This window comes from Sylvia atricapilla, chromosome 8, assembly GCF_009819655.1.
Source record: "Sylvia atricapilla isolate bSylAtr1 chromosome 8, bSylAtr1.pri, whole genome shotgun sequence".
Classification (NCBI taxonomy): domain Eukaryota; kingdom Metazoa; phylum Chordata; class Aves; order Passeriformes; family Sylviidae; genus Sylvia; species Sylvia atricapilla.
In genome coordinates this window covers 20,461,768-20,487,842 of record NC_089147.1, presented here as the reverse complement: position 1 = coordinate 20,487,842, position 26,075 = coordinate 20,461,768, and the positions used below count along the sequence as shown (strand labels likewise).

At 35.3% G+C, this 26,075-nt stretch overlaps 1 protein-coding gene across 8 annotated transcripts in view; it reads left to right on the top strand.

Moving 5' to 3' along the window:
* The window catches only part of PPP3CB (protein phosphatase 3 catalytic subunit beta), a 46,927-nt gene that overhangs the window by 16,125 nt on the left and 4,727 nt on the right, over window positions 1-26,075 (top strand). The window contains exons 5-16 of one of the 8 annotated variants that reach the window (XR_010744120.1): window positions 43-188; window positions 5,455-5,594; window positions 5,696-5,773; window positions 5,873-5,967; window positions 7,458-7,583; window positions 9,477-9,554; window positions 14,028-14,112; window positions 14,987-15,084; window positions 20,490-20,519; window positions 22,169-22,727; window positions 24,396-24,454; window positions 25,074-25,145. Coding sequence is in view for 5 of the 8 variants with exons in the window: in XM_066324023.1 (XP_066180120.1) it covers window positions 43-188; window positions 5,455-5,594; window positions 5,696-5,773; window positions 5,873-5,967; window positions 7,458-7,583; window positions 9,477-9,554; window positions 14,028-14,112; window positions 14,987-15,084; window positions 20,490-20,519; window positions 22,169-22,347 (1,055 nt within the window). In the remaining 3 variants the exon portion in view is untranslated. Of the gene's footprint in view, window positions 1-42; window positions 189-5,454; window positions 5,595-5,695; window positions 5,774-5,872; window positions 5,968-7,457; window positions 7,584-9,476; window positions 9,555-14,027; window positions 14,113-14,986; window positions 15,085-20,489; window positions 20,520-22,168; window positions 23,894-24,395; window positions 24,455-25,073; window positions 25,146-26,075 lie in introns of those variants that run through there. The other 7 variants (XR_010744121.1, XR_010744122.1, XM_066324024.1 and 4 more) reach the window with 7 other exon arrangements.

Sequence of the window (26,075 nt, the reverse complement as noted above, 5' to 3'; positions counted from 1 at the left end):
ATATTATCAATTTTTTAATGGTTTCTATTTTCTTTCCTACAGGTAAAATAAAGTACTCTGAAAGAGTCTATGATGCTTGTATGGAAGCTTTTGATTGTCTCCCTCTTGCTGCTCTCTTAAATCAACAGTTTCTTTGTGTTCATGGTGGACTTTCACCAGAAATTAATACACTAGATGACATTAGGAGAGTGAGTATTTTGTGTATTTGAAAATAAGTGGAAATAGTGGTATTTATAAGATGCTATGCACAGTCATCTTTATGAAGTTGTCAGTATCTTTTCTGTTCTTGTCTCTTGTTGAAGTGTAAATCAGGAACTGAAATGTAGGCTAAGCAGTATCATAATTAAAATCTCATGGATTATCTAGTGCATTTTCCATTAGTAGACTTCATTGGGACAGCTGAGACTGTTATAAAACACACACAAAAGAGCCCTCAAAATCCCTGCACAACTTTTTAAGACAGGTAGTACATGAGAAGAGTTTCATATCCAATCAAAATAATACATTGTATTTCTTTCTAGGTAAGAGCTAGTGTTTTCATGGTTTCCGGGAGAAAACTTGTTGAAATTAATTGCAGTCTTAATTTTTTTTTACTGTATCTAGCATTGTATTTCAGTTATTCTCAAATTTCCTTGATTTTTTTTTTACTGTCTTAAATATGTGGATTTTAGTTTTAACAAAGTGAGATACTGCAGTATTTAATAGAAATTCAGATTGATACTTAAAATGGCAAATCTGATAGGCATTTGAGTAACTGTTGAGGAGTACTTCTCACTGCAGTGAATGTGCTGAGTATATTATTATAAGAAGAATTTAAAAGGATTTTTTTAATTATGCAGTGGAAACACTAAGTAGTGGTGTGCAATTTAAAGGGCAGAAGATTGTGATGACATGAGGTACCTGTTTCTAATAACATGGTTTCTGCTTGCATGGATGACTTGTCAGGTGGAGATTGTATCAGATGGGAATTTTCAAAGTCCATTGCTTTCCTTTTTGCATACTCCTTTCAGACTTCTTTTAAGTTAACTCAGCTGACATCTTGACTGCTGCACTTGGAAATCAAAACCATTCCTGTTAGGATTAGGAACAGCTGAAATATAGATGATTTCAGCTTAAAATATATGTAGGTGGTTCTAAGAAAGCTTTGGGGTTGTAGGTAAGGATGGAAGAAAAAAACATGGTTTATCCACATATGGAAGAAGGTATATGGGGGCCTGTTTGTAAAGAGATCTAAATGTCAGAGGGAAAGTAAAAGCATGCTCCTAAATTGCTCTTATAGTATATAGAAGTATATATTGCAGCCTGTTTTGTCTTTTTATCTTCATTAATTACATTTCTCATTTTCTTAGCATATTCTCCTTTATTTGTGCTTCATGTTTTCTTTTTTACTTCTTCCTTTCCTGAAATTCATAGGCCATCCAGTTGAATCTCATTTTTGAATTCACTGTATTTATTCATCAGGGATTTTTTTAAATGATTGGACCATTTCAGAGCCTCAAATGTCAGTTTATTTCACTTACAGATATTACACTGCCAAGCAGAGTGATGTGAGAGGAGAAGAAAATGGTAGAAACAGAGAGGAAGTGTATTTACAAGATCAGTGGTGTAAGTGGGAAAATGTACTGAGGCACATGGCATTGTCAAAGCAAATACTAATGTGTACAGAAATCCAAATGCATTGTGCAGAGAAGGGGAAGTAAGAAAGCAAAGAGACTAAACAGTGCCATTCTCACAAAGCCCTGATACTTCTCACTATACAGATGAAAAGAAGCATGGTCAAGGCTTTTTGGCAAGTAATGTAAAGAAAACATACTGTAGAAAAACTCTTTGGAAAGCCACTGTTGTAACAGGATTGTGATTCATTTTTCTGTTAGTCTCAGTCTTGCAGCTAATCAGGTTTCAAAGAGCAAATTTAACTAAAATGTAATTCTCTTGTCTTGGCCTGTACTTTCAGATGTGCTACTGTAATGTTCAAGGCTACATTAGGGTGAAACGTTTATATGCATATATGAAAATCTACATTGTATTTTGTTCTGATGAAAAACGCATTTATAGATCTAAGGCAGTGGTAGTAGAACTGTTCCTTGGGCCTTTTTTGTTTTGAAAGAATCATCTGCTAACCTGAAAAAGGCACTAGGCATGGATTGGCAGCAGCTTCAGTAGCTGCTTTAGAGCTTGGCATGCACTGATACTTTAGATGTATTTCAATTAAATGGGTGATGTGAAATGCTTGTTTTATATCTAGGAAAAAATCATATACCTGGGGTACAAGTGTGGTGTGGGAAATTCTGTAAGCAATCAAGACAATTGTATAATATTCCAGGCCTTCTCGTTTATTAGCAGAAGTTCTTACTAAGGAGAGCTCTTTGCTGCAAGGACATAATTATCTGGCATGAAAGGGAAATCACAGCTCTATAAATAGTGCAGGAATCACCTAAGGAAAAGAAAAGAAAACTTCTGTGCAGGGTGTAGTTTCTTTTGGATGAAATCTTTCATCAGTATTGACATGTAGGAAGGTGATTCAACTGCACAATTTAAAATATTATTTTTGCTGTCATAAATTTACTTCCAGAAGAGGACAGCTATTGTACTAGGCATGACAGTGAATCCTAACCAGAAAGGTTGTGCTAGGTGCTTCATATTTCTGCCAAAATGGAAGTTTGTAAAACTTGTGGTAGTCTGATTTTTATTTTCTGAATATGAATTCTACAAATGTTCTGATTGTCTTGGTAAAGAGTGTCTCTGTCAGACATGTGACCGTCAATTTAGAGATGCTGTTTAGTTGATTTCATTTACACTGCCAAGACTTCTACTGAAACAAAATGCCAGGAATTCTGATTTTTAAACCTAGAATTTTAGAAAGGAGGAAGTGTTCAGGTAAGACTATGGAGACTCTAAAAAAGAGAGATGAAGAATTTTTTCCTCATTTACAACAGATGGTCACTCCTTTTTTTAGCTCTTGGTGATACTAAGACTTGGTCAGCAAATTGCCTTGAAATATATGGCAGCACAACTGAGAATCTGTCTTTGTAATACTTGCTTCCTTTCTGTGGCTTGCTGAAATTTCTTTTTGTTCAGTAATATGTAAGATGGCTGCCACTCTTCACTGGCCTTCTTGTTGTTCTTTAGGCTTTGTTAGGTGATAGCTCTCAAGAAAATTAGGACAGACTAATTAAAACTGGTGTCTCTGTGTGAAATTTCTGTGAAGGTCTTTTGCCTCAAAAGTAAAATTGTTTTAATTTTCTGTACCTTAATCTGCCTCTCTGGTTTTGGTACTTCTGTGTTAGAACATTCATGTGGAGGTATAATGCATGTCACTTTAGTTGTCCTGACTGCATAGAACGTAGAAAATAATTCAGATTTAAATGTTTTACAGTATAATAATAAATATACCACCTAGTTCTATTTCAACACCAGATGTATTTATTCTTATTCTTGAAAATTGTCTTTCTCAGTTACCTCAGTTGCCTCTTAATTATATTTAGAAAAATGTTGAGCCAGTTTGTATGGAGATTTGCTGTAGTCAAAGCACATTCAGAAATAGTTCAATCAGTAACGTGTGTTTTGAATTTACTTGTGTCCTTTAACTTTCTTGCTGTGCCAATAATAGAGAAGCCCTTAAAACTGATTATTCTGATTTGATATATGAAGTCTGGGTTGAGTAGCTTGCAGTGATATTTCCTTAAATTTTGAGATATCTTGAGAGCCATGCCAGTTAGTAGATGTCTAATGAAGAAGAAACTGATCTGGTATGCATGTAAGTACATATATGTGTATGTGAGTATATTTATTTTTTCCAAACTGACCTCACTTCAGGCAATAGCTGCATTATTGTTTCAATGCTTTGAGAAATTACTTAGGGAGAGAGGTGTGTTAATTGCAGGCAGCCAAAACTTTTATTGATAATGTCTCTATCCATTGGCCAAAATCATATGGAAAATCCGTGAAGACTAAAGAAAAAGTCTTAGAAATGTTTTCTAGACTTTCAGCCTTCTCTATTGCAGGAAACATCAATCAGCAGAGAGTTGAAACTTCCTTGTGTGAATGCCTCTGTTAGCTTCTGGACCCAAATTTATTGCTGGAGGTTTAGAAACTTGATGGTTTAATCTACAGAAATTCAGGTACTTGCAGAAGTTGATGGACTGACTTCTTCAATCTGGAAGAAATACTCCATACCAGGTTTATCATCCAGTATGGGAAATGTTAAACCACAGGATTTTTAATATTGAATAAATTCCAACAACACCTTCAGTTAATACCTGCCTTACCATTATCTGGCAGGAATTTGTAAAGATCTGGACCTCTCCACTTATGTTGCAGGTGGCAGCCTCGGGAGCTCTGATTTTCCAGGGCATGAGAGAGCTTGGCACTACTGCTGGTTCCATATTTGAATGGATTCCTATGGACCGTTAGACTCAAATTCACCAGGTGCTCACCAAACCTCCCTTCGAGCCATGAAGAGTTAAGTGTTCTCTAGTACCATCAAAGTCATCTTCTTTGGTATGGGAAGTGAAGTGAGATAAATGCACTGTCCATCAAAGAACTGTTCCTACATTTCTTGGATAAAATCATCTTGTGAACAAACTCCAGCTACATAAAGACCAAATAAACTTTACATTGAACCTGGGATATCTACTTTCATTTCTGGGACATCAGAGATTGATTGCCTGTAACTTACTTAAGCAGGGTATTTTCCTTTTATGTTAACAAATGCACTTTGCTCCTTAACTTCTGCCCCCTTTGACCGTGGTTACTAGGAAAGTTGCAGGCTGCTAAAATAGGTGTTTCAAGGGAAAATCAGTAAAGAAGCTGCAAGAGAGAAAATGCAGACATCTCCCAAAATTCCTATGGCCCATTACATCAGGGATAGAGGCAAAAAATAAAGCTCAAAAAAAAATCTGTGACAGCTGGGCCAGTCGCATCTTCATTACATTGTTAAATGATCCATTATGGAGATGGGTGTTTCAGGGCTTTTGTTTTTTTGGGTTTTTTTTTTTTGCTGGTTTGGATTTTTAGGGTTGTTCTGTAATATATATTTAGCCTCTTCTAGTTGGTGCTAATTATTCATGCTTTTCTTCTATAATTCCTGTTTTCTGTACCGTTTCTGTTTTCTAATTCCTTGTAGTGTCTCCAGATTGGTAGATGTGGCATGTGCATGAAAAAGGACCATTTTGTTCCTTGTCTGTATCTTGACCTTGTATTACACATATCCATCAGTCTGGAAGTTGCCTTCCTTCCTTTTACAACTAATAAATCTTATTGCTCTTAACAGGTCTCTTTTGGCATGCCTGTGCCTTATTTCATGAGAAGGAGAGGAAAAACTATACGGTTGATATGGTTGGGATTTATTCTAAAAATGCTTGGTATTGATGGATATGTAGGTTAACAAATGTGTAAAACTCAATAATTAGTATTTAAAGAGTATTTGTGCTGTTGCCTTTTCTTTCTAAACAGTTAGATAGATTCAAAGAACCTCCAGCATTTGGACCAATGTGTGACTTATTGTGGTCAGATCCTTCAGAAGATTTTGGAAATGAAAATTCACCAGAGCATTTCAGTCATAATACAGTCAGAGGATGCTCATACTTTTATAGGTGAGAGTAAGCTATGATTTAGTTGGGTGTTTTAGTACTGACTCTTCTTCCTGAGTATTTTAAGATAATATCTTTTACTCATAATTGTTTTCGTTTCACAGCTATCCAGCAGTTTGTGAATTTTTGCAAAATAATAATTTGTTGTCAATCATTAGAGCACATGAAGCACAAGATGCAGGGTGAGTACGTTGTATCTTTCAAGGAAATAATCACAACGTAAAATAAAAACTGATTGCTTATTTGCTGTAAGATGTAATATAATTTGTTTGGTTTTGCAGTTATAGAATGTACAGGAAAAGTCAAACTACAGGGTTCCCATCTTTAATAACAATTTTTTCTGCACCTAATTACCTGGATGTCTACAATAATAAAGGTAAGACCTTGTTATTAGTCATTGTATGTTATAATAAAATAAAATAGAACTGTCTGACTAGATAATCTAATATCAACAGCTTTTTGCCAGAGACTAAGAGGATAAGAGACTAAAGAACAAAAAAAAATCCATTAATGACAGTTATAAAAAGCCATAAATGTCAAGCTCCTGTAAGAGGAGTACCTTGAAGGATAAGCGTGGTCAGAGGTTTCCTTTGTGAAAGTTGTTGCTATTTAGTATTTGTGATTAAATCTACTGGTGTTATCCAGTCAGGCAAGGTTTCCCTGTGCTATGAGTTTGCACTGCTCTGATTGTCTTTAGTGGGCAAGGAAGGTGGGTTGCATTGTGTATTGTGGGATCTGAACATCTTAATTGTGATTATAATTCCCATAATGGCCACATGTGGGAAATGAAGAAAGAGCAAGTAGAGATGAAAATACTGATCACCATTGGAAATATTAAGAAGGAGGTATAAAGCAAGAAATCCATTTTTGTCCATCGTCTGCTAAGATAGAGCTGAACAGGAGAAGCATGTTTAATAGTGTGGAGAAGGATTTACAAGTCAGAATTATAGAGAAGAGCTTAGCTGTGAATTAGTATTCATAGATGAAAATAAAGTTTGACAATGGAAATTAAAAATAAAGCCTGCTGAAATTCAAGTATGATATTAAAGTAAGGCATTTCAAGTATATGATGAATGAATGATCTCCACATTTTCAAATAGTGTTCTTTGAAACCAACACCTTTTTTAATTAAATACATTGCATTTTCTTCCACCCACCTATAAAGAACCACCCCCAGCTCATACTTCTGTAGGGTGAATAACTGTACACAGGAAAATATGAGCTGTTGTTACTTTCACTGATTGCACAGTAAGGGGGAAGTAAAAATATCTTCAACTGGCTTTTTAAGTTTTTTCACTATCTCTATGGATACTGCATTCATAGAACCCTTTTTCACATGAGCTATTCCCAGTCTGATGCAAGTACAAGTATAGAAAAAATGTTGTCAACTGCTTGTTTAGCTTTAGAATGCTTTTGTTTTTCTGTCTTTTTTCTTTGTTTTCTCTTTTCCCTCATCTTCTAGATGTCTATGGTTTTACTCCAGGCTTATAGCATGGGAAGACACATAAGAAGAATAAAACCTAAATTTGCATATGCTGAATATACTTCTGTTCTGAGTTAGCTTTGTTAAATTTACTGAAATTATACCTTTTCAGGACTTTTAAAAATCTTTGTTGATTCTAGACCTAAAGTAGGATAGTACAGACCTATATTGACATGTAACAGTACCTTAAAGTGAAACGTACATAGTAAAAAATCCAAAGTGCTTCATGAGTTACCTGTCTGTAAATACTGTGAAAGAGAGTGGAATACCTCTGGGGTTATTTAGTCTACAGTATAAATAGACCTAAGTCAAGCCTTGACTTTACCTTTGTGGCGCTCACAAGTTTTAAACATTCTTTTCAAAATGTCTGAATTTCATTTTAGCTGCTGTATTAAAATATGAAAACAATGTGATGAATATTCGTCAGTTCAATTGCTCTCCTCATCCTTACTGGCTACCAAATTTTATGGATGTTTTCACATGGTCTTTGCCATTTGTTGGAGAAAAAGGTTAGTAGATGTTATGCATCAACTAATATCTTTAGTCCTCCCAGATTGATGTTGGGAAGACTTTTGTTTTTTAAAAATACATTTACCAATGAAAGATGAATTGCATTATTTTTGTTTTCTTTACTTGTTTAAGTCAAGGTAGTTAGAACTGCATCTAATATAGCTAAGATGTTAACAGAAATTATAACTTCTATTGAAGGTGTACATCTGCACTGTTAAGTAGTATCTTTGAACTGCATTTGAAGTTAATATTTAAATCATTAATGTTCTACAAAATGCTAAGTTATGTTCATTATTAATCCTGTGTAGTTAGAGGTATAAATTTATATTAAGATGTTCGTGTAAAATGTTAACTTTCCTGTATAGATATAACAAATTGACCTTCACCAAAGTTTTTCAGTTATCATTTTTCTTGTAAAAAAGATAATTTAGCACAGATCCTCCCTTTTTTTTTTCTTTTCCCTCTAGAGATGATAACTCTGAATCTAGGACACTGGGGCCCCAAGTAGTCCTCAGTTGACAAGCAACGAGGTTAGAGGCTATTTGGGTCTGTTTAAAATCCTTCCATGACAGAAACCGCTCTTTTCATAAAAAGAGATCTTGAGAGCTCTTTAAATGTTTTTTAAAATTTCTTTGTAATTTAGTTTAAATTTAATTCAAAGAAAATAGATTTAAATAAATAAATTTTAGGTTTCTTGCAGTTATGTATGTAAGGACATAAAAACCTAGGATTCTAGATTTGCTTATGTTGTCTTAGTAAGCAGTTAAATGCAAATAGTTTGGGCACTTCTTTCTGTCGTTAACCTACTCAACAATTTACTTTATGTTTAAATGAAGGGAACTGACTGACATTTGAAAGAAGGTTTTGTTTACATCTCTCTTGCCTGATGATGCAGTAGATAATGTTTTCAACAGCAAAGGGTTGATACTGTGTATTTTGCTTCTGGTGTGTTGCTGGTAATGACATCCAGCAGTTTATTTAACAGTGTTTGAGTGTTACATTGCCCTGCTCAGTGCTTCAGACTGCTGGTGTCCTGGCTCTTGTAGATAGCCTTGCCTTTGGACAAATGCATGCTTCCACTTTTGATGAAGGATTTAGTGTCAGTATTGTCTGGTCTGCATTGATCAGATCAAAATCATAATAATTTGGTTGGGTTTTTCTTTTACAGTAGAGAGTAACTTAGGGTAACTTTCCCAAGAATGAAGAATGCAACCACAGCAGATAACACAGGGGTTGTATGAATTAGTAATGAATAAATGTAGGCAGCAGTTTACAGGGCTTTTAACCAATTGCCTTTTGGATAGGTTTCTGAATACTCTGTGTAGAGGAAGGTTTGACTATTTTAGGAAAGAGTCCGATATATGTCAGAAAGATTGAGTTGCTGAATTAAGAATATTCCAAGAGAAAAAAGATACACAAACTTGTCTCAAAAGGCTTGTATTCACTGTGTTGATGTATTTAGGGGGAGTTTGAAAAGGCAAACTCCCCAATTTATGTTTTAGGTTCTTTTTGCCTGCAGGTGTCAGGAATAGAATAACTTTTTCAATTCAAGCCTGAATTTGAGCAGTCAGAATCTTTCATATTTAAGTAAAGTTTGCATAAAAACTAGTACAAATACTTGACTTTTAATGTAAAACTACTAATTTAGAAAAAAATCTTCTTATCTAAAATAACCTCTTGTAAGAGAGGAGTGTTCTTTGTATTGTTTGTTTAGTGTTTAGTTGTGACAGGTCACATCAAGAAAAAAACTTATTTTGAGATGAGGTTACTGGGCAATGGCTGTGGTATGAGAAGTTCATTCACTAGAGTTGCTGGTGACTAGCTATATCTTGTGTGCATGGATATATTTTAAATCCTAAAAAATGAATTAAGGTTTCTTTTTTCCTCTACAGTAACAGAAATGTTGGTGAATGTTTTGAGCATTTGCTCTGATGATGAGCTGATGACAGAGGGAGAAGATCAATTTGACGGTAGGGTTTACTTTAAGATATGTAAATCTTCCTAATGGTAATAACTTGTAAACAATAGTTAACTTAGACTTGTGTAATATTGCCTGGCACTGGAACAAAATTGCATTCAAATTTTTCTGTAGAAAACAATGCTTTTGGTGGGGCAGAGAAGGGAATTTGTGTTTGTGATCAAGAAGCTGTAATAGTAACCTTTGCAAATCCTCACATATGATTTTTATTTAAAACAAACTTTTTGAAAATAATCGTATCTGATTACCGTATAAAACAGACTTCGTGGGAAATTGTCCAAATGTCTTGACACTTAGAATTTGAAATGTACTAACTTACTTTGCTACTATTTAGAGTAGAATTTAGAATGTAATGTATTATAATACACTAAATTTTTTAATTATTGCCCTTCAGTAACAGTTGATGTAGGAGAACAACAGATACAATATTTTTTATGCAAAGTACTCTAAATAAAGTCTGAAATGCAAGTTTAAGTGTGCTTTTGAGTTTAAGCACAACTTGTATATGTACGTTATGTGTATTCATGTAATGAATTATAACATCTTTTCTTCTCTTAAACTGTGATACAGTAGATTGTTAAGAGAGGTTTGTAGCATGATGATTAGGAAGCATCATTGACATGAAGACCTAGCATATCACACTTTGTTTTGTTGGGCTTTTTACAGAAGTGCTTAATGTCACACCTAAACATTTTTCAGATTTGTTCATTTCATCCAATAACAGAACTGATCTGGTGAAATGTTGTTGATGGGGGAGGAGGAAGAAAACTTTCAGCAGCCTTTGAGGAACATGAAAGGATCATTTATAAAGAGATTAGAGACACAACCCCTTTGTTAGCATTTGATAACTACTGTGTTCAAATTCGATAGCAGAATAGTGTGGTGCTAAGCAGCTGTGTGTTTTCCCTTGAGTGCACTGGTTCTGAGCCACTTCAGCTTTGCTGCTATTTAGATGATTGCCAGAAATGTGAAAACATGGAAGTCTCAAAAGTGATCCTGCCAACAGGCGATTCTTGCTTTTCATTCGAGTAAACCTCCTAAACTGAACATAAAGCAATTGCACCAAGCAGGGTTAGGTGGTATTCTGAGGCATTAGGATTTATGTTTGCCAGAGTAGTTGCAGTTGTTAGTTAATTGCATATGCTCTGTCTGTAGTTTCCTAATTTGAATTATTTTGTTCTTCTGTCTCTTTTAACATCTCTTTGCTTGATGCATCTCTTATGCCACCTAGGTACTGTCTGTGCTTAATCTTTCTATGTGGTTGGATTTTTTTTAACTGTTGACTTTCAAGCTTTCACTTGTTATTTATCAAATTTTAAATATTCTCAACAATTCCACTTCTTGTTTGATGAATGCATTTTCAAGTGTTGCAATTTTCCATTTTTTTTTTTTTTTTCATATTTCTTCTCCATTCCTTCTTTATTACCACTGCCAAGTTAAATATCTTTTTTTTTTTTTTATCTCACTCACCTTTTTCTCCATCGTTCACTTCCTTTTTTTCTGGACTCTCCATCTGAAGAGCGACTCATATATGGCAATAAAAAAGGTACAGACCAGACAGAGTAGGACTGTTTTGAAATATGACTTCACAGAACCTGACAGTATAAAGTATTAATGAGAAAATACCTTTCTATTTTGAGTTGCTATGTAGTATTTTATGATTATTGTTAACCAGTTTAATAGGACTTTTATAAAGAATTGTGTATTTTGTTATCAGAAGTCATACTTCAAGACATCTGTCTTTCTGTGCATGAATTTTTTTTCTTCCTTTCTTCATTCCTTTTTTTGTAGAATTTCATTCTTTTACCTACTTGTAAAAATTTATCTTTGGTCCTGCATGTGTAGGGAGCTTTCAGTTGTCTGTCTTGCTCTAATTCTTTCCTCATGAGCTGTTTTTTAAGGTTGTGCATGGAATGTGTTTATAAAATGTTCCAAAACCTGGTTTGTGTAGTACATTTCGTCTTCTTAACTGATATGTCAGAAAAAGTACTTCTTGATTTTCTGTGCTGTTTTGAAGATGGCTGGATGCAAATTGTAAAAAGAAGCCTACTTACTAACTTAAATTCGTGGTCTATCACTTGTTTTTCAGAAATCACAGGGTAGATATTCTGTACAGAGAAATTCTTCTGGCTACTACTTGCCTAGTAATAATTTTTCTTTCTGTATAAATTTGCTGGTTCCAGAGAATATTTCTAATATTTGGGAATGCATTAGATTATATTATGTTTCTAGAAGCTATGTCTGTGGCATAACATATCAGCATTTCAGAATTTGTTTCTTGTGCAGGCATTGAGAGTGAGAGATGGCAAAGTTCTTTGTCATATCGCCTATAATGTCGAGTGTAATCAAGACATTCTTCTGCAAACAGATGCCATTCTCTAAGTAACCAGATTCAATGGCCACATTAGTGCAGTGCTGCAGCCTGGAGTAATGAATTTGGCTTTTTGCCTTGGCTGTGTTGCTTCTGGAGGGTCAGGACAAAGAGAGATCATCTTTAAAAAAAAACAAAAATCACAACAAACAAAGCCCCCTCAAACAAACCAAACACCCCAAGACAACCTTTCTCATTTTAAAGCACAGGGACTAGCCGTGCCTGAAGTCTGTCCATTTGGCATGTTACAGCTTGGCATCAGTGAAGTCTGCTAATTGGTGTTGGTAGAAGGAAGATTTAGAAACTTAAAGAGAAATATTTGATGGTCCCCTTAGCCCTGACCTTTTCAAACTCTGAAAGAGTCTCCTCTTTCCAGATTCTCAAGTGGCTATTTAGAACGCAAAAATTTCTAGAACTTTAAAAATTAAAAGTTAAGATTTCAAGGAAATTATTTTCAGTAAAAATTGAATTTTTCATACTATCCTAATCCAAGTTTTTCCTGGGGCACCTGATTTGTCACTTTTTTAGTTTGATGTCTTTTAAATTTGTTACTTTGTCTAAAAAAAACTTTACAAAAGTTCCTGGCTTTTTCATTTTGTTTGTGTGGACTGGCAGGTATTTGTCATACCCCAAGAGTCTCTCATTGTGTTCTTACAAAGGTTTTCTCTTACCCCCGTTTTTTCTTTGTCATTACACCTTTTCTGTCTTGTGTGGTTTTGTTGTTGTTGTTTGCCCTTACATGCTCTATCTTTTGTATTTTATTTGGTTTGGTGTTCGGGGTGGAAAGTCTACCCACTCCTGTGCCACAGAAGGCCTTGTGTCCTTGCAGCTGTGGTCTCAGAAGTGTGGCTGTTGTGCCCGAGTGTCTGTACCCTCACAGAGAGGCCCCATGCTAGTGAGCAGGATGGAAAACAGCTTCTTCCACAGCTCCCTTTTTGAATGCAAGTAGGCGAATTATGGACACGTGGCTCTTCCTCTGGCCACTTCTGTGGTCCCCTCTTCTACATTCTTGCAATTTAGTTGGCTAAATTGCCAACTTCTTATTGTGTACCTTTCTTCTCCCAAGACTGAACAGCACTGTACATGAAGTTCTGGAACACCTAACAGACCTGTCTGAGCTTGGTCACTGTTCATCCCCTGTGGGTCAATTCACAGTATGACCGAGTTACTCTTACCTTGGTGTGATTAATGCTCTTTTTCTCCAATGGTTGAGGAGAAGTAAGGATTTTGGTTTTGATACCTCCTCATCTGCCTCTACTATTTTAATAAAATAGAGGAGTTGGAGAAGGGAAAGTAAGATGAGGGGAAAGATGGCTTTTATACATTGGAACAAACCAGAAACACTTAGTGTTGGAGAAAGGTGTTTCTGTTTTCATGTCAAGGCAGGCAAAGTTGGCTTTCCTTCCCAATCACAAGCCTCCTTTCAGAGTTTTGTCTCCACTTTCATTTGTCACAAGTGGTATCACTCTGCCTTGTGGAACATGCAGTATTTACTCCAAATGTTTGGTATTTGTAATTTCTGCAAATGATGCAAACCTAAGATGACATGGAACACAGAAAAGTGGTAAGAAAGGTACCACTGCAATTTTTTGCTTGTTTATTTTCTGGGCTTTTTTCATGGAGTTGTGTCTTGGTTAGCTGACATAAATACAAGGAAACCACTGATTTCTCTTTAACCAACTGTGTTAACAATTAGAAATTTTTTTTTTGGTGGCTGTAGTATCTCTTTGGCTTCTATATTGGGCTTCTTGCCTACATCTTGATATCCACACATGTCAATACTAAGATTTACAATGTAAAATTTAGGTAAATGAGTTATGATAGTTACTACGCTGTAGTGGTGGTATTTCAGATGCTTACTAGCTTTAGGAAATCTTTCTGAATAATCTAAACTCTTTTGTGGACACAGAGATTATGGTGGTTTTGCTGGCATTCTGAAGCTCTGATTTGATAACATTGTGCCCTTAAGTGTTTGGGTACTCACCTCATGTGAAGAATACTGAATTTAAACAGTTGTGTTAGATTTGATGCACTTTAAAATGATGACCTTCTAAATACTTACGAGCTTGAGACTCTTTCTTCTTCTATTGAAAGTAGGTACAGCTGCCGCAAGGAAAGAAATAATCAGAAACAAAATCCGTGCAATTGGCAAGATGGCAAGAGTCTTCTCTGTTCTCAGGTACATGCATGACTTCTGCATTCCTAAAGCCCTGTTACATATGCAAGGTAAACATCTCTGTTTCAGGATAATGAATGCCAAAGATTTTTCAGGGAGATCACTGCATCAGAATCTTGTTTAGCATATTGGTGCACCCTGTTGATACTGGAATTTTTGATTAAAGAATATTTTTGAGGGTTTTTTGCTACATGTTTCAAGAAATTAAGAGAACTTGATCATTAGTTTACCTGTTGTTTGTCCAGCTGTTAACTATGAATGTTGGAAAGGCAATAGCAGAGAGAAAGACTGAAATCAAGGGTGTCATGGAGGAGGTCAGGACAGACTCTGAAAATCTCTGACATTCCAGGAATTTGGAGAGTAGAGGGGTTTTGTTTTCCATTTTGGTTTGGGGTTTTTTCAGCTATTTAAAAAAGACCCCATCCTCTTTAAATGTAGAGATTTCATCATCCTATTTACCCAAAATGTCTGGTTTTCCACAGAACGTAATTGCTCAAATAGGGGTGATTTTTTGAAGTAATTTCCCAAAGTAGAAACGTTTAAAACAAAATTGGGGATTGTTTTATGGTAGTGAGAAATGTTCAGCACTTCATGAGGCATTCAGTGCTTGTTTCAAAGCTAATGAACCTGCATATGAATAATTACTCAGAATTTGGTTCAGGAGTAGCCAGCATTTACAGCTCCTAGATGGAGGAAAGACTAGTATGGAATAGAATTATTTTTGCCTTTTAAATTGTTGGAATTTGAATTTACATTTAGTTTTGACATGCCTGAAACACAGCAAAACTAGGCTCTCCCTTTCCCCATGAATTATTTTATTCCAGTGCAAGTTTGCATGCAGATATTTAAGGTTTTGTTACTGGCTTTTTTCACACAGGGAGGAGAGTGAAAGTGTGCTGACACTCAAGGGTTTGACTCCCACTGGAATGTTACCTAGTGGAGTGTTGGCTGGAGGACGACAGACCCTGCAAAGTGGTAATGATGTTATGCAACTTGCTGTGCCTCAGATGGACTGGGGCACATCTCACTCTTTTGCTAACACCACACATAATGCATGCAGGGAATTTCTTATGCTTTTCAGTTCTTGTCTTAGCGGCTGATACAAGCATAGTGTTATGTGTTAATCAGGCAATGTGAAATGGATCCTTACCCAGGGTATAAAACTAAAAGCCAATTAGTTCAGCTGTGTCAGGCTATGTTTTTCAGATTCTGAGCTTCTTTAGTTTACGATTTTTCAAGGTGGCGTGACCTTACAGATCTCGTATTGAGGCATTTAATCATTACAGATACAAAAATGGCAATGTAATTTTGCATCATTGTGTGCTCTCCATTAAAATGGTTTTATTATAGCTGTGTTAGTATTCTCATTGACAATGTCAAATACATGTTGATATTAATATTACCAAACACTACAGACTGCATAGTTCCATATTACACTCCATTGACAGATTGGAATGTGCTATGTTTTGTACCCTGGTAATTAATGCCAAAGTTTGTTCTCTATGTTGTTTGTCAAATGTTCTATGTATAATTGACCTCCCTGAATTGTCCTTGTAACATGCTGTTTCCTTCCTCTGCAGATGTAGCTGCTTTCTTAGATCTGTCTGTCTCTCTCTAGGTATAGATGTATGTCTGTATAAGTGTTAAAATTAAACCACTATCCCAGACACTTGTCTGTCTCTTGATGTAGAAGCAATGTTGTAGCACCTTGTTTTTGAGGTTTGCTGCATTTGCTGCTGCACATTGTCTGTGCATTTTGAACAATAATGTACTTGAAAAATATTCAATCATTTGTTACAAAATCAGTTGAGAATAAAGGGATTGAATTTAAAACTTGTAAATAAATCAAAATAAAAGGGTGTTATTAAGTGTGCATATATTTTTTTTGCATGAAAATAAAAAGAACTCTATACAAAATATACCTGTAATCTGGCTCATTGAATATTTTGTAAAAGGTTTTCATTCTTTTTTTAGTAGTTTGTTGAATCATTGGATCTTATTTTTCACAAGGCCCATAATGATTAACTAGGATTAGGGAGGATTCTATGAGCTTGTACCAAGTGTATTAAAAGAATGAAGTCTGTGTTTTATGTTCACAGTGGTGAATAACTAAAAAACACCAATGTGAAACTGGACTTCATATCAGCAGCACTCTTAACATATCCAAAGACTTTTTACTGGCCACCTTTAGGCTTTACTAGGAAGTATAAAACTTTAGTATGGGAACACTGAATTTTATAACTGTTGAAAGATTGTGATACGTGAATACCACTTTTTACACAATCTGTTTTTCAAGAGTAGCTGCTTTTCTCATTTCATGATTTAGACTATTTGTTTGAATTCCTTATATTTTCTATGTAGTGTTTTGAAAGCTTTTCACTACATTTTCTATTAAACTATCAAAGCTGTTTTTAATAGCTTTGAAACACGAGTGTCACATTTTAAATCATTTTTCAGTGGACATATAATGTCTGCAAGTAAGTTTATATGTCCAGTGTATGTATGTGATTGTTTTGTGAATGTCTATAACAAGAAATGGTGTATGTTTTCTAATCCATTCAACTATTCCAAAAGCATCTGTTCTAGCTTTAATTTTCATTGTTTAATAAGAAATTTTATTATGTTTAAAAAAATGAGTCTGCAATCCTCTCAATCATTTAACAAATTTTTATCCATGTTGCATTACAAATACCAGAGAGGATCAAACTGACTAGAAAATGTTTTTACATAAATCATGACTTTCTACCATTACTGAAAACGTGGGACATTTGGAAATGCGCAAAATCCATTCTGGATTTTTGTGGGTGTGGTTTTTTCTTGACTAGAATTTTTGATGGCAATATTCCCTGATGCACTACGTTAATATACCTCATTTGTTTCGTCATGTTGATTGTTCAAAATTAATCATGCCAACTGTTAGTTCTTAAACTGAAGTAACTTCTTTTTACTGCTAAGCATGTTACTGTTTCAGTCTTAAAAGAGTAGTTTTCAAATTATAATCCTCAATTGCAAAGGTAGCAGTAAACCAAAAATAAAATAAAACTTCAGTAACTGACCATTTTCTAAACTGCTGTAGTATCAGAGAGTTTATATTCTTGACAAAAATACGGTCACTAGTAGAATTTCTTACTACAAATACTTAATTACTCTTTTAGTATTTTGTACTATGTTGATCAGTATACTATCAATAACCTAAACTAGTCTAGGCTTGCAAAAATAAAAGAACATAATATTAATTGAAGTAATTTTTTTATTCTGTTCTTTTTTTTGTTTAAAAATACACAGAATCGATGAGCATGCCCTAAGCTTTCCTGCTTTCAGTCTTACAAATGCTCATTTTTCAATGGCACATTGGTTACTGTTAAATCCATAAGCAACTTTGAAATTGATAAGAAATTGGAGTGTGTATCTATATTTTTTCTAGAGAGCTGGGCTGAAATTATTTTATCAGGGCAAATAGGCATACACACATACATACCTATTATAGCTCTTAATGTCAGTAACATTTTCCATACCGGGTGTTAGCAAATGCTGCTGTTGTGTCAGGACTTTGCTGGGCCCAGCTGCTGTGTCTGTGAGCTGCTGGCCCTCCTCCTCCTCTTCCTCCTCCTCGCTGGAGCAGTGGTGCCTGCGGCCTTGGCTGGTGGCTTTGCCATCCCGCCAGGCAGCCCCAGGACAGAGCCTCACTGCACACAGAGCAGCCTAGGGGACAATGGCAAGTGCAGACTGCAGCCGAAGGCTTAAACAAAGACTTTTGAGGTATTTGAACTGAAAACAGTTCAAAAGCATAATTCTGGAAAAAAATGCAAGCCTACATCCTATGGGCGATGTCAATGTATGATTTTTTTTTCCTCATAAGTATATGGATATTCTTTTTTACTTAATTATAGCTTACTTTTGGATAGCTTTAACGTGTTAAGATAAAAACAGGGAAATCATGTCCTTTGTATATTTCTGATTTTTTTAAAATTTGAATTTGGTTTTTATTATTTTTGTTGCTTGCATTATAGTAGCTGAAATAATAAAGATCATATTAAGTACTGTTATTTAAAATAAGATTTCCTAGTGACTTATTTTATGAATTGAATTCAATAAAATTAACTTCCTAATTGAGCCAACATCTGCTAAAACCTGAAAAAACCACCTAGAGCTATATTCAGCAACATACTAAACAGAAGTCTAAATTAAAAATTTTAAGTATTACCATGGACATCAGTTGAACTACTGCCCATGCTATTAGTCAGAAAGCAGTTAACATAGTTTTTTGTGTTTATGTTGAAAATTGGCAGCATTAAGTAAAACAAGGAGAGAACTGAAATTAAGGATGGAAATGCTATTGGAACCTATTGCTTTAAGTCAGCTCTCAGTTGAAAATTTTCAGAGCAAAGACTTCAGAGTTGCCTGTTAATATGATCTAATATTTATTTGAGGTTTATCAAAGTCTACAAATATTAAAGTTTTAATTTAGATATACCTGCAAAAGAGAATCCAACAAAATGATTTTCCAAATTGAGTCTCTACAGGTTTATTAAGTGCTTGTATTTTCCAGTCAGTTTGTTCTTTTATGTCAAGTTGAAAATTATCTTTTACATAACTGTGATGAATATTCCAAGGTCTTTTTGGAATAGTAGTACTACAAGTAGCGTGAACTAGGAGTAATTTTTGAAATTTGTATTTATGACCAAGCTACATAATTTGCAGAGATAAATCAGTATTCGTGATCTTTTCAGGAAAAGATTGAAAACAAAGACTCCACAGGTAACAGGAAATGGTGGAAAGAGGTGGTTTTTTTTACGTAGTTTCATATTTGTATGGCAGATTGATTATAGTTTGAAAGTATGTGTTTGGTGACTTTCTAAAACAATTCTTAAGGTAATTTATTTTTAGAAATAGAGAAAGTTTCTTTCCGTTAAGGTAAACATAAATAAACATCCGTTCAAGTGGCTTTTTGATTTAATTCTGGAATTGCCCTTGTCTCTGTAGATTTAAGTGCAGGACTGTTCTAACATTTTTTTAATTTTTTGTTCCCTGGGAAGTGCAGTATATGAAATTCAAAATGCTGCACTTGCATTAAATATTTCATATTATTTTGTGAAATAAAATAGTATTTATGGGATACTTACTTAATGCAAGTATCCAGGTTTTTTTAGAGTATCCCAGTGAAAATTAGAATCTTATGCAACAGTGAGCTTAAAACATAGTGTAGGCAATTCGCATAGGCATAGTGTAGGGGATTAGTTTTGTTGGATAGGAAATGAGAAGTAATAGACTTAAATCTCTTTAAAGAATTCTATTGTCATCTAATGCCCAATTTTCTTATAGAGGTATTTTCCCCAGCACGTGCTTGAATACTCTGCCATGATTTTTGTTAACAGTGTGCACGAAGCACTAAACAAGTAGGTTTACCACTATGTAAGCTTCTTTTTGTCAGTATTTCAGAAATTGTGGTATTAGAGGCATGGGAAATAGTAAAGGAGGTAAAAAGTTGTTACCATCTTTGACTTAGTTCAGACAGTTCAGGTAGTAATAATAATAATAATAATAATGGCCTTATGTTAAAGCTTTGTCACTGAGAGCTAAAACTAGAAGGAAAGATCTTACACATAAGGAATCAAACCAGTTATCTGAGTTAGTTAGAAAAACAGCTAGTGGGCTAGATGTTCTTCATGTTCACATTAATTCACCCACTTAGGCTATGTTAAATCCAGACCTCTTCTCGCTGTAGACTGTTGTTGATTCAACTAAACAATGTACAAGACTTCATAAATTTGACTTTCTAGATTTGTCTTCTTTGGCTTAAATTTCATGATTCAGTTCTCAGAGATGCCCATTTTAGCTTAAAATATTGTGAGAAATTGAAGTAATAGTTAAACTCTAGGGAGCTCAAGATAAAGAGAAAAATAATTCATTATTATTATTATTATTAGAATACTGGTAGTATTATTCTTATAGTGTCCTTCCTGGTAATTTAATGAAGCTCACTAATGCATTTTTATCTTCAGATATAGTCTCAAATAGATTTTTAGTATTTTTTTAAACCATGCCACAGCTTTAGCATCAGCTGAAGTTTTCTGTTGCTGTCTTAAAAAACAAAACAAAAATCACAACCAAAAGTTACAGAATTGTATAGTTAATAGTATCAGTTCATTAGTGTTACTTTGGCAGGCTTTTAGTTGATAAACTCTGTTAGTTAAAATTTAGGAAAAGATTCACTTAGACTTAAAAACAATCCCCCAAAAACTGAATTGTCATTTTAACTAATTGTAATCTAATCTGGCGTAGCATACTATATTAAAGTGATCATTGCCTTTTCTGCTATGCGATATTACACTCTTCATCTTTCTCATTCATTTTGCATGCATCTGCTCACTTCTGTACAGCCACTGTAGAGGCAATTGAGGCTGAAAAAGGTATGATCAGAGTCTTTGCCCTTGGCAGAGATCTGTGGTGTCTGGGAGGGAATTCAAAAGTACTCTGTGTGGGTGTGTTTTATTTTCAACTTGCACAAGCAGAGATGAATCAACTGCATTGATTCATCTATTTTACATGTAACATTCATTTCTGGCTTTAGGGTGATGATTATCTCTAATATTTTAGGGAAATTCTTGGGGGTTTTTGGTCTCCTTTTGGGTTTTTTTTTACAGAATATGCTATAGGTTTTTGTATAATAGCATGTTGTGATATGTGATGTTGTCTTGAAGTTCTTAAAAATAGAAGTGTTTAGTGGTTTTTTTCTGCATTCAACTGAAGGTTTTGTTTGATTGTGGGGAGGGGATGGTATATGTGGAAGGAGGGTTGTTTATGCATGCCTTTTCTCATAAAATATATTTAATGCCTTTGAACTTTTTTTTTTTACTTTCTGTGATACCTGGTAGTGCAAGACGTATAATATTTTTTTCTAGATTTTGTTTATAACACATTGTTCAAATTTATTTCTAGTATTTATGAGACATATAAATTCAATGGATTATTAAGGCTTCTGTGCTAAATAAGTTGTATATACATCCTCTGATAGTGGTATTGAGCAAAATGCCATCAAATTAATTTGGTTCAGAGTATTCAACTTCAGATTGTTTCTTTTCAGAGAGACTTTAGTTTCTTCTTGCTCAGAATTCAGTGAAGTGAATGACAAATAGCATAGCTGTTGAGGGCTGCCTTTGGGGTTTTCAGATTTAGTTGCAAAGCACCATTTAATGACTGTATTCTTTGTTTTTTTAATTAAGGAAGTCAGATCTCCAAAAATATAAACAAGTGCCATATTCTGTTCTCACACACACCTGCAAGAGGTCCTGTTGTTGTGAGTGGAAAGCTGTACTTAAATCTCCAAAGAATTATTTCATCCCAAAGACTTCAGTCTTATTATGTGGTCAGCCATTTTCAGGTGTAAATTCACCTACAGACCTCATTCATCAAAATAATCAGTAGCAAAATAATACCTATTTTCTATACTTGCTTTAAATACATCTGTATTTAAATGATACCATTGTTGACCCACAGTGCCAACTTGGTGATTATGGTTGTGTCCGTTTCCATCATCCACATGATTAGCACAGTGTGAACCACATCCTGCAGTTTTGCCTGCATGAAAACTGCAGGATCAGGCCATTGGTGCGTGTGCAGGATGTAAATCTGCCACTACTTTTGTAACTCTTTGCTGCTTTGCCTCCACTGCACTTGCTGTGCTGCTTAGATCTTACTGACATTGCCCTGAAGAGAAGGGGGATGTTAAGATTAGCCCGATGAGCTGGGCAGCCAAAGCACAGCAGTGATAGCTGGCCCCGCCAGGGACACGCAGAAGCAATCAAGTGGGCTTAAACCCCTTGATTCCTACTTGCAGAATATTTGCCATACTTTGTTCTTTTTGTAATGACCTGAAATCATGATTGCTGTGAACATTTCAGGAAAGCAGGTTAGAGAATCTTTTAGCAATACAGTTGCAGGGCCATAAGTTTCTTTGGCTGATTTTTTTTATCTTTTTTTAAACACAATTTGTTAGAAAAAGTATATGCTTTCAACTTATTTTTCCATTACTGACATATCAAATTTGCATTTTGTTAAGCAATACGAGGATTCTCTCCGCAACATAAAATCTGCAGTTTTGAAGAAGCAAAAGGTTTGGATAGGATCAATGAGAGAATGCCACCAAGAAAAGATGCTCTTCAGCAAGATGGTATTAATACTATAAACACAGCAAATGCCAATGGAAACAATGGAACTGGCAACAACAATGCACAGTGACCACATCAGCTTCTGGTTTACTCACTCATGTCCTGCCTGAGAATTCCTAGATTACTGCTTTTTGATGTGACAACAAATGAAATAGGGGGATCACTTGAAGTGACTACTTAACACGAGGTGGAAAACCATCTGACTTGATCCCACTGAAGAGAGACCATCATGCTTTTGAGACAACAGCCCCTCTCTTACACGGTGACCCAGCCTCCTGGGAGCGTGTGCCTCACCCTTTCACACCAACGTCCATCACTGGCTGCTGCAGCTTCGGAAGAGATCTGGGGAAAGGATCGGACTGTTCTCACTAAAGCACACCTAGACTAGCATCTTATGCTTACGTTGTCAACACTTTTAAGTTTACAAATGGGATTTTTCTTTCAGTAGAGGTAGTTTGTTTGTTTGTTTTTTAAATCAGACTTTCAAATACAACCCTAAGAGCTAACTATTTATTAATGGACATTGGTTTCATTGATATGTCTTTAAAATTATAGATTAGAATGGTCTTAAAATATCTGAGGCTGCAAAAACTGTATTTTAAATTACAGAAAAAAATGCCAAAAAATTTCAGTTGGTCATTCTGTAAAATGCTGACCTCAGGTTTACTCCTTTAGATGTTGCTAATTCTATATTGTATTCACTGTATTTTTTAGTTACAGCTTATCAGAAGATTTCTATGTAGGAATGTTTATTACTTGAACACAGATTTTAAAAACATATTTAATTTAGAAACTTTTTTTGCCCAGCTTTTTCAAGACTTTTCCCCACCTTGAATTTAAAAAATTAAAATTATATATACTAATTTTAAAAGTAAGAAAAATATGGAAGTGTTAATTTTAAGGTACTTTTAATTGAACTTTGTACATTGTTTAAGTAAATTTTGATTCATATCAAGTCTGTAAAGCTTGGCATTGTACTTTGTGTATGCATGTTTTCATTTTGCAAATATTTAATATATAGACCTATGATGTACATCTATAGGTTACCTAGATGTTATGGGTACTTTTAGTTTATTGTGAGTATTACGGTTGCATAAATAGCTAATAATCACTGGGCTGAATAGCTGCAAGCTTTTTATTATTTTTAAATCTGTAAAGGAAGCTGAACCTGTATCAGACATACTTTTTGTTTAAGCAAAGCAGCGCGTAAGCAATTGCTCTGTTCAACTGCTAAGGCATTAGTGAAAGTGTAAACTCGAGACTGCATGTATTTTGGTATCTACAGGACTGCTTGGTTAAAATAAAAATTGAAGCCCTGTGCTAATTTGTTCACAAATAATGGACTGTACTGATTGCCAGTGTACTTTGTTATATATTTTGACATTTGCTACATGTCCTTCTCATCCCCTGGAACACGACTTGAAACTTATGTCACTAGAGTTCATCTCTCTCTTTTTTTTTTTCCTTTTTTTTCTTTTTTTTTTTTTTTTTTTTTTTTCCATGAACTACAATCTGTACATACCCCTAAGTTGGAAATTTTATGCATGTTCCGAACTACTCAAGTATTTTATAAACAGTAGCACACAATAAATTTTGTGCATGGGCTGCGGCTCCTATCACTGTGTATTGGTTTTATTTGGCATACATAGGTCTAATCTGACCTTGCAAATTGTTTAGAAGTAGTCTTCAATATTTAAGCCATTCAAAAATATAGCATAAAAGGTCAGATTTAGCTTGCAGAGAACTAGTCGAATGTAAACACTACGTAATTTAAATTTTATTCCTGCTACTTTTTTTTTTGCTTTTGAGTATTTCTCTCTCAGAAATACTTTGTGTGTGGTGAACCAGACATCCACTTCTGGTTTTTACAGGCTTGGTAGAGCAGGGTTAGTGGACTCTAGAAAAGACTCTTATGCATAGCTGTGTTTCATATGTTGATTTGAATTAAACATTCGACTACTGAAGTGTGTTGGGGCTGCTTTTTGGGCAGAGGGAGAAAATTGTTTTGGTGCTCTGTACAGACACACTAAGGGCAAGCTGCTTAACAGGATGAGAATTAAGATAAGTGACACACTATTGGTAAGGGGAATTTTAATATTCAATTTTACTTTATTGCAGATGCATTCTAATTGGAAATTCTTCTCAGAGTTTGAGTCCAGAAGATCGAGTTAAAAGTGGTAAGTTTTTTGGTTTTTCTATGAAGCACCTTCATCCCTGCGAGCTTCACAGTCTGCGTACAGTGTCATATTAGAGCAGACTAGAAACCTATTACAAAGTACAACTGAAATTTTATTATGAACATGTGATGGTACCTTTCTCCGTGTAAGTGCTAGTGGAAAATGTCACAACCTCACAAGAAAGCATTTGTCCTGATTTGATACTCAGATCTTGGTTATGATGAGGATTTCAAGCAGCTGGGTTTGTGTATATGGAAAAAATACAGATAAAATCTTTGTGTGGAAATACCTCACTGTAATTGGAGAGAACTGGTCCTGATACTTGTATGGCAGTAAGTGCCCAGCAGCAGTGATGTTCACTTCTGTTAGGATTCCCTTGCAGTATCTGTTTTGCTGCTGTAAGGATTCCCTTGCAGTATCCGTTGTCTGTAGTAGTTTTTGCCAGATACGAAACCAGATCTGCAGTAAAGGAAAATACACTGGGTGGTTGTTGGCCTGATTTCTCATGCTGTGTTTCTCCTGTCACCCTTTAGGGAAGTAATCAGGTTGCAGGGTTGTGCCTGGGAGTGTTCCTGTTTGTAAAATAGCCACTCATTTTTTGCTACTGTGTTTCTGTAAGGTGGAGTCTGGAGCTGTATCTAATTCTTAAATTGTCTGGGAGAAGAATTTATTTCCTTACTCCCAGAAAACTGTAAGTAGTTTGCATTCCTTATTTTATGCTATCAGCATTTTAAGGAGGGGAAGAAAAAAAGAAGTCACCTGTGTGTCTTTACTTTGTTCTTGGGTGGGAGGGGAGAAGGCTTGGCTTTGACAGCCAAAGGAGACAGGCAGCAAAAGCTGTGAAAGGCATGGCAGGTTCCTGGTTTGAGCTGGACTGGTCAGTGCCTCTGTGCCCTGCCCTGGGCTCAGACACGTGTGAGTCACTTCTTTGAGGTGAGGGATGGGACGATCATCTGTGGTGTGCTTTCCTGGAGGGCACCATCAGCAAAGATTCAGAGGTGGGCTGGGGTCTCTGACTGCCCCAAGGAGTTTAGCTGTGTGCTGGTGGAACTGAGAAGAAGAACAGACCAAGCTGGGTCAAGTTTTGGGGAGTTATTTTCCAGCAGGGCCTTGTGCTGTCAGGAAATGCACTGAGCCAAACAAGGAAGAGCAGCCAAGTTCACAAGGTACCTATATCTAGTTCAATGGCAAACAAACACCTTCACTTCCCAAAATCATAGCGTGAAACAGCTTTCCTTTCGAAACTTACTAAATTCTGTTGTGAAATGGAAAAATTGCTCTAATGTCTTAAATTATGAAGCTTGGCCTCACCGCAAAAAGGTTGAGATTGAGGCTGTTTTTCTCTCAGAAAGGGAGGCCTCTTCTGGTGCCAGTCTGACTGCTTTTGGAGGGAAGACTCCCATAACAGCTTGCTTTTTTCCTAATGTTTAATCTGAAAGAATTATTGCATAAGTTGGGTGGAAAATTAAGGCTTTCTTAGAGGCAGGATAGACAATACCTGTTCAGTCCTTCTTTGCCTATTTTTTGCTATAATTTCATTGGCATTCAGTCCTTGCTACCCATTTAAGAATTCTTTGTTGCTATCATGTGAGGAAAATATTTTTGCCATAAAACAGGTAAA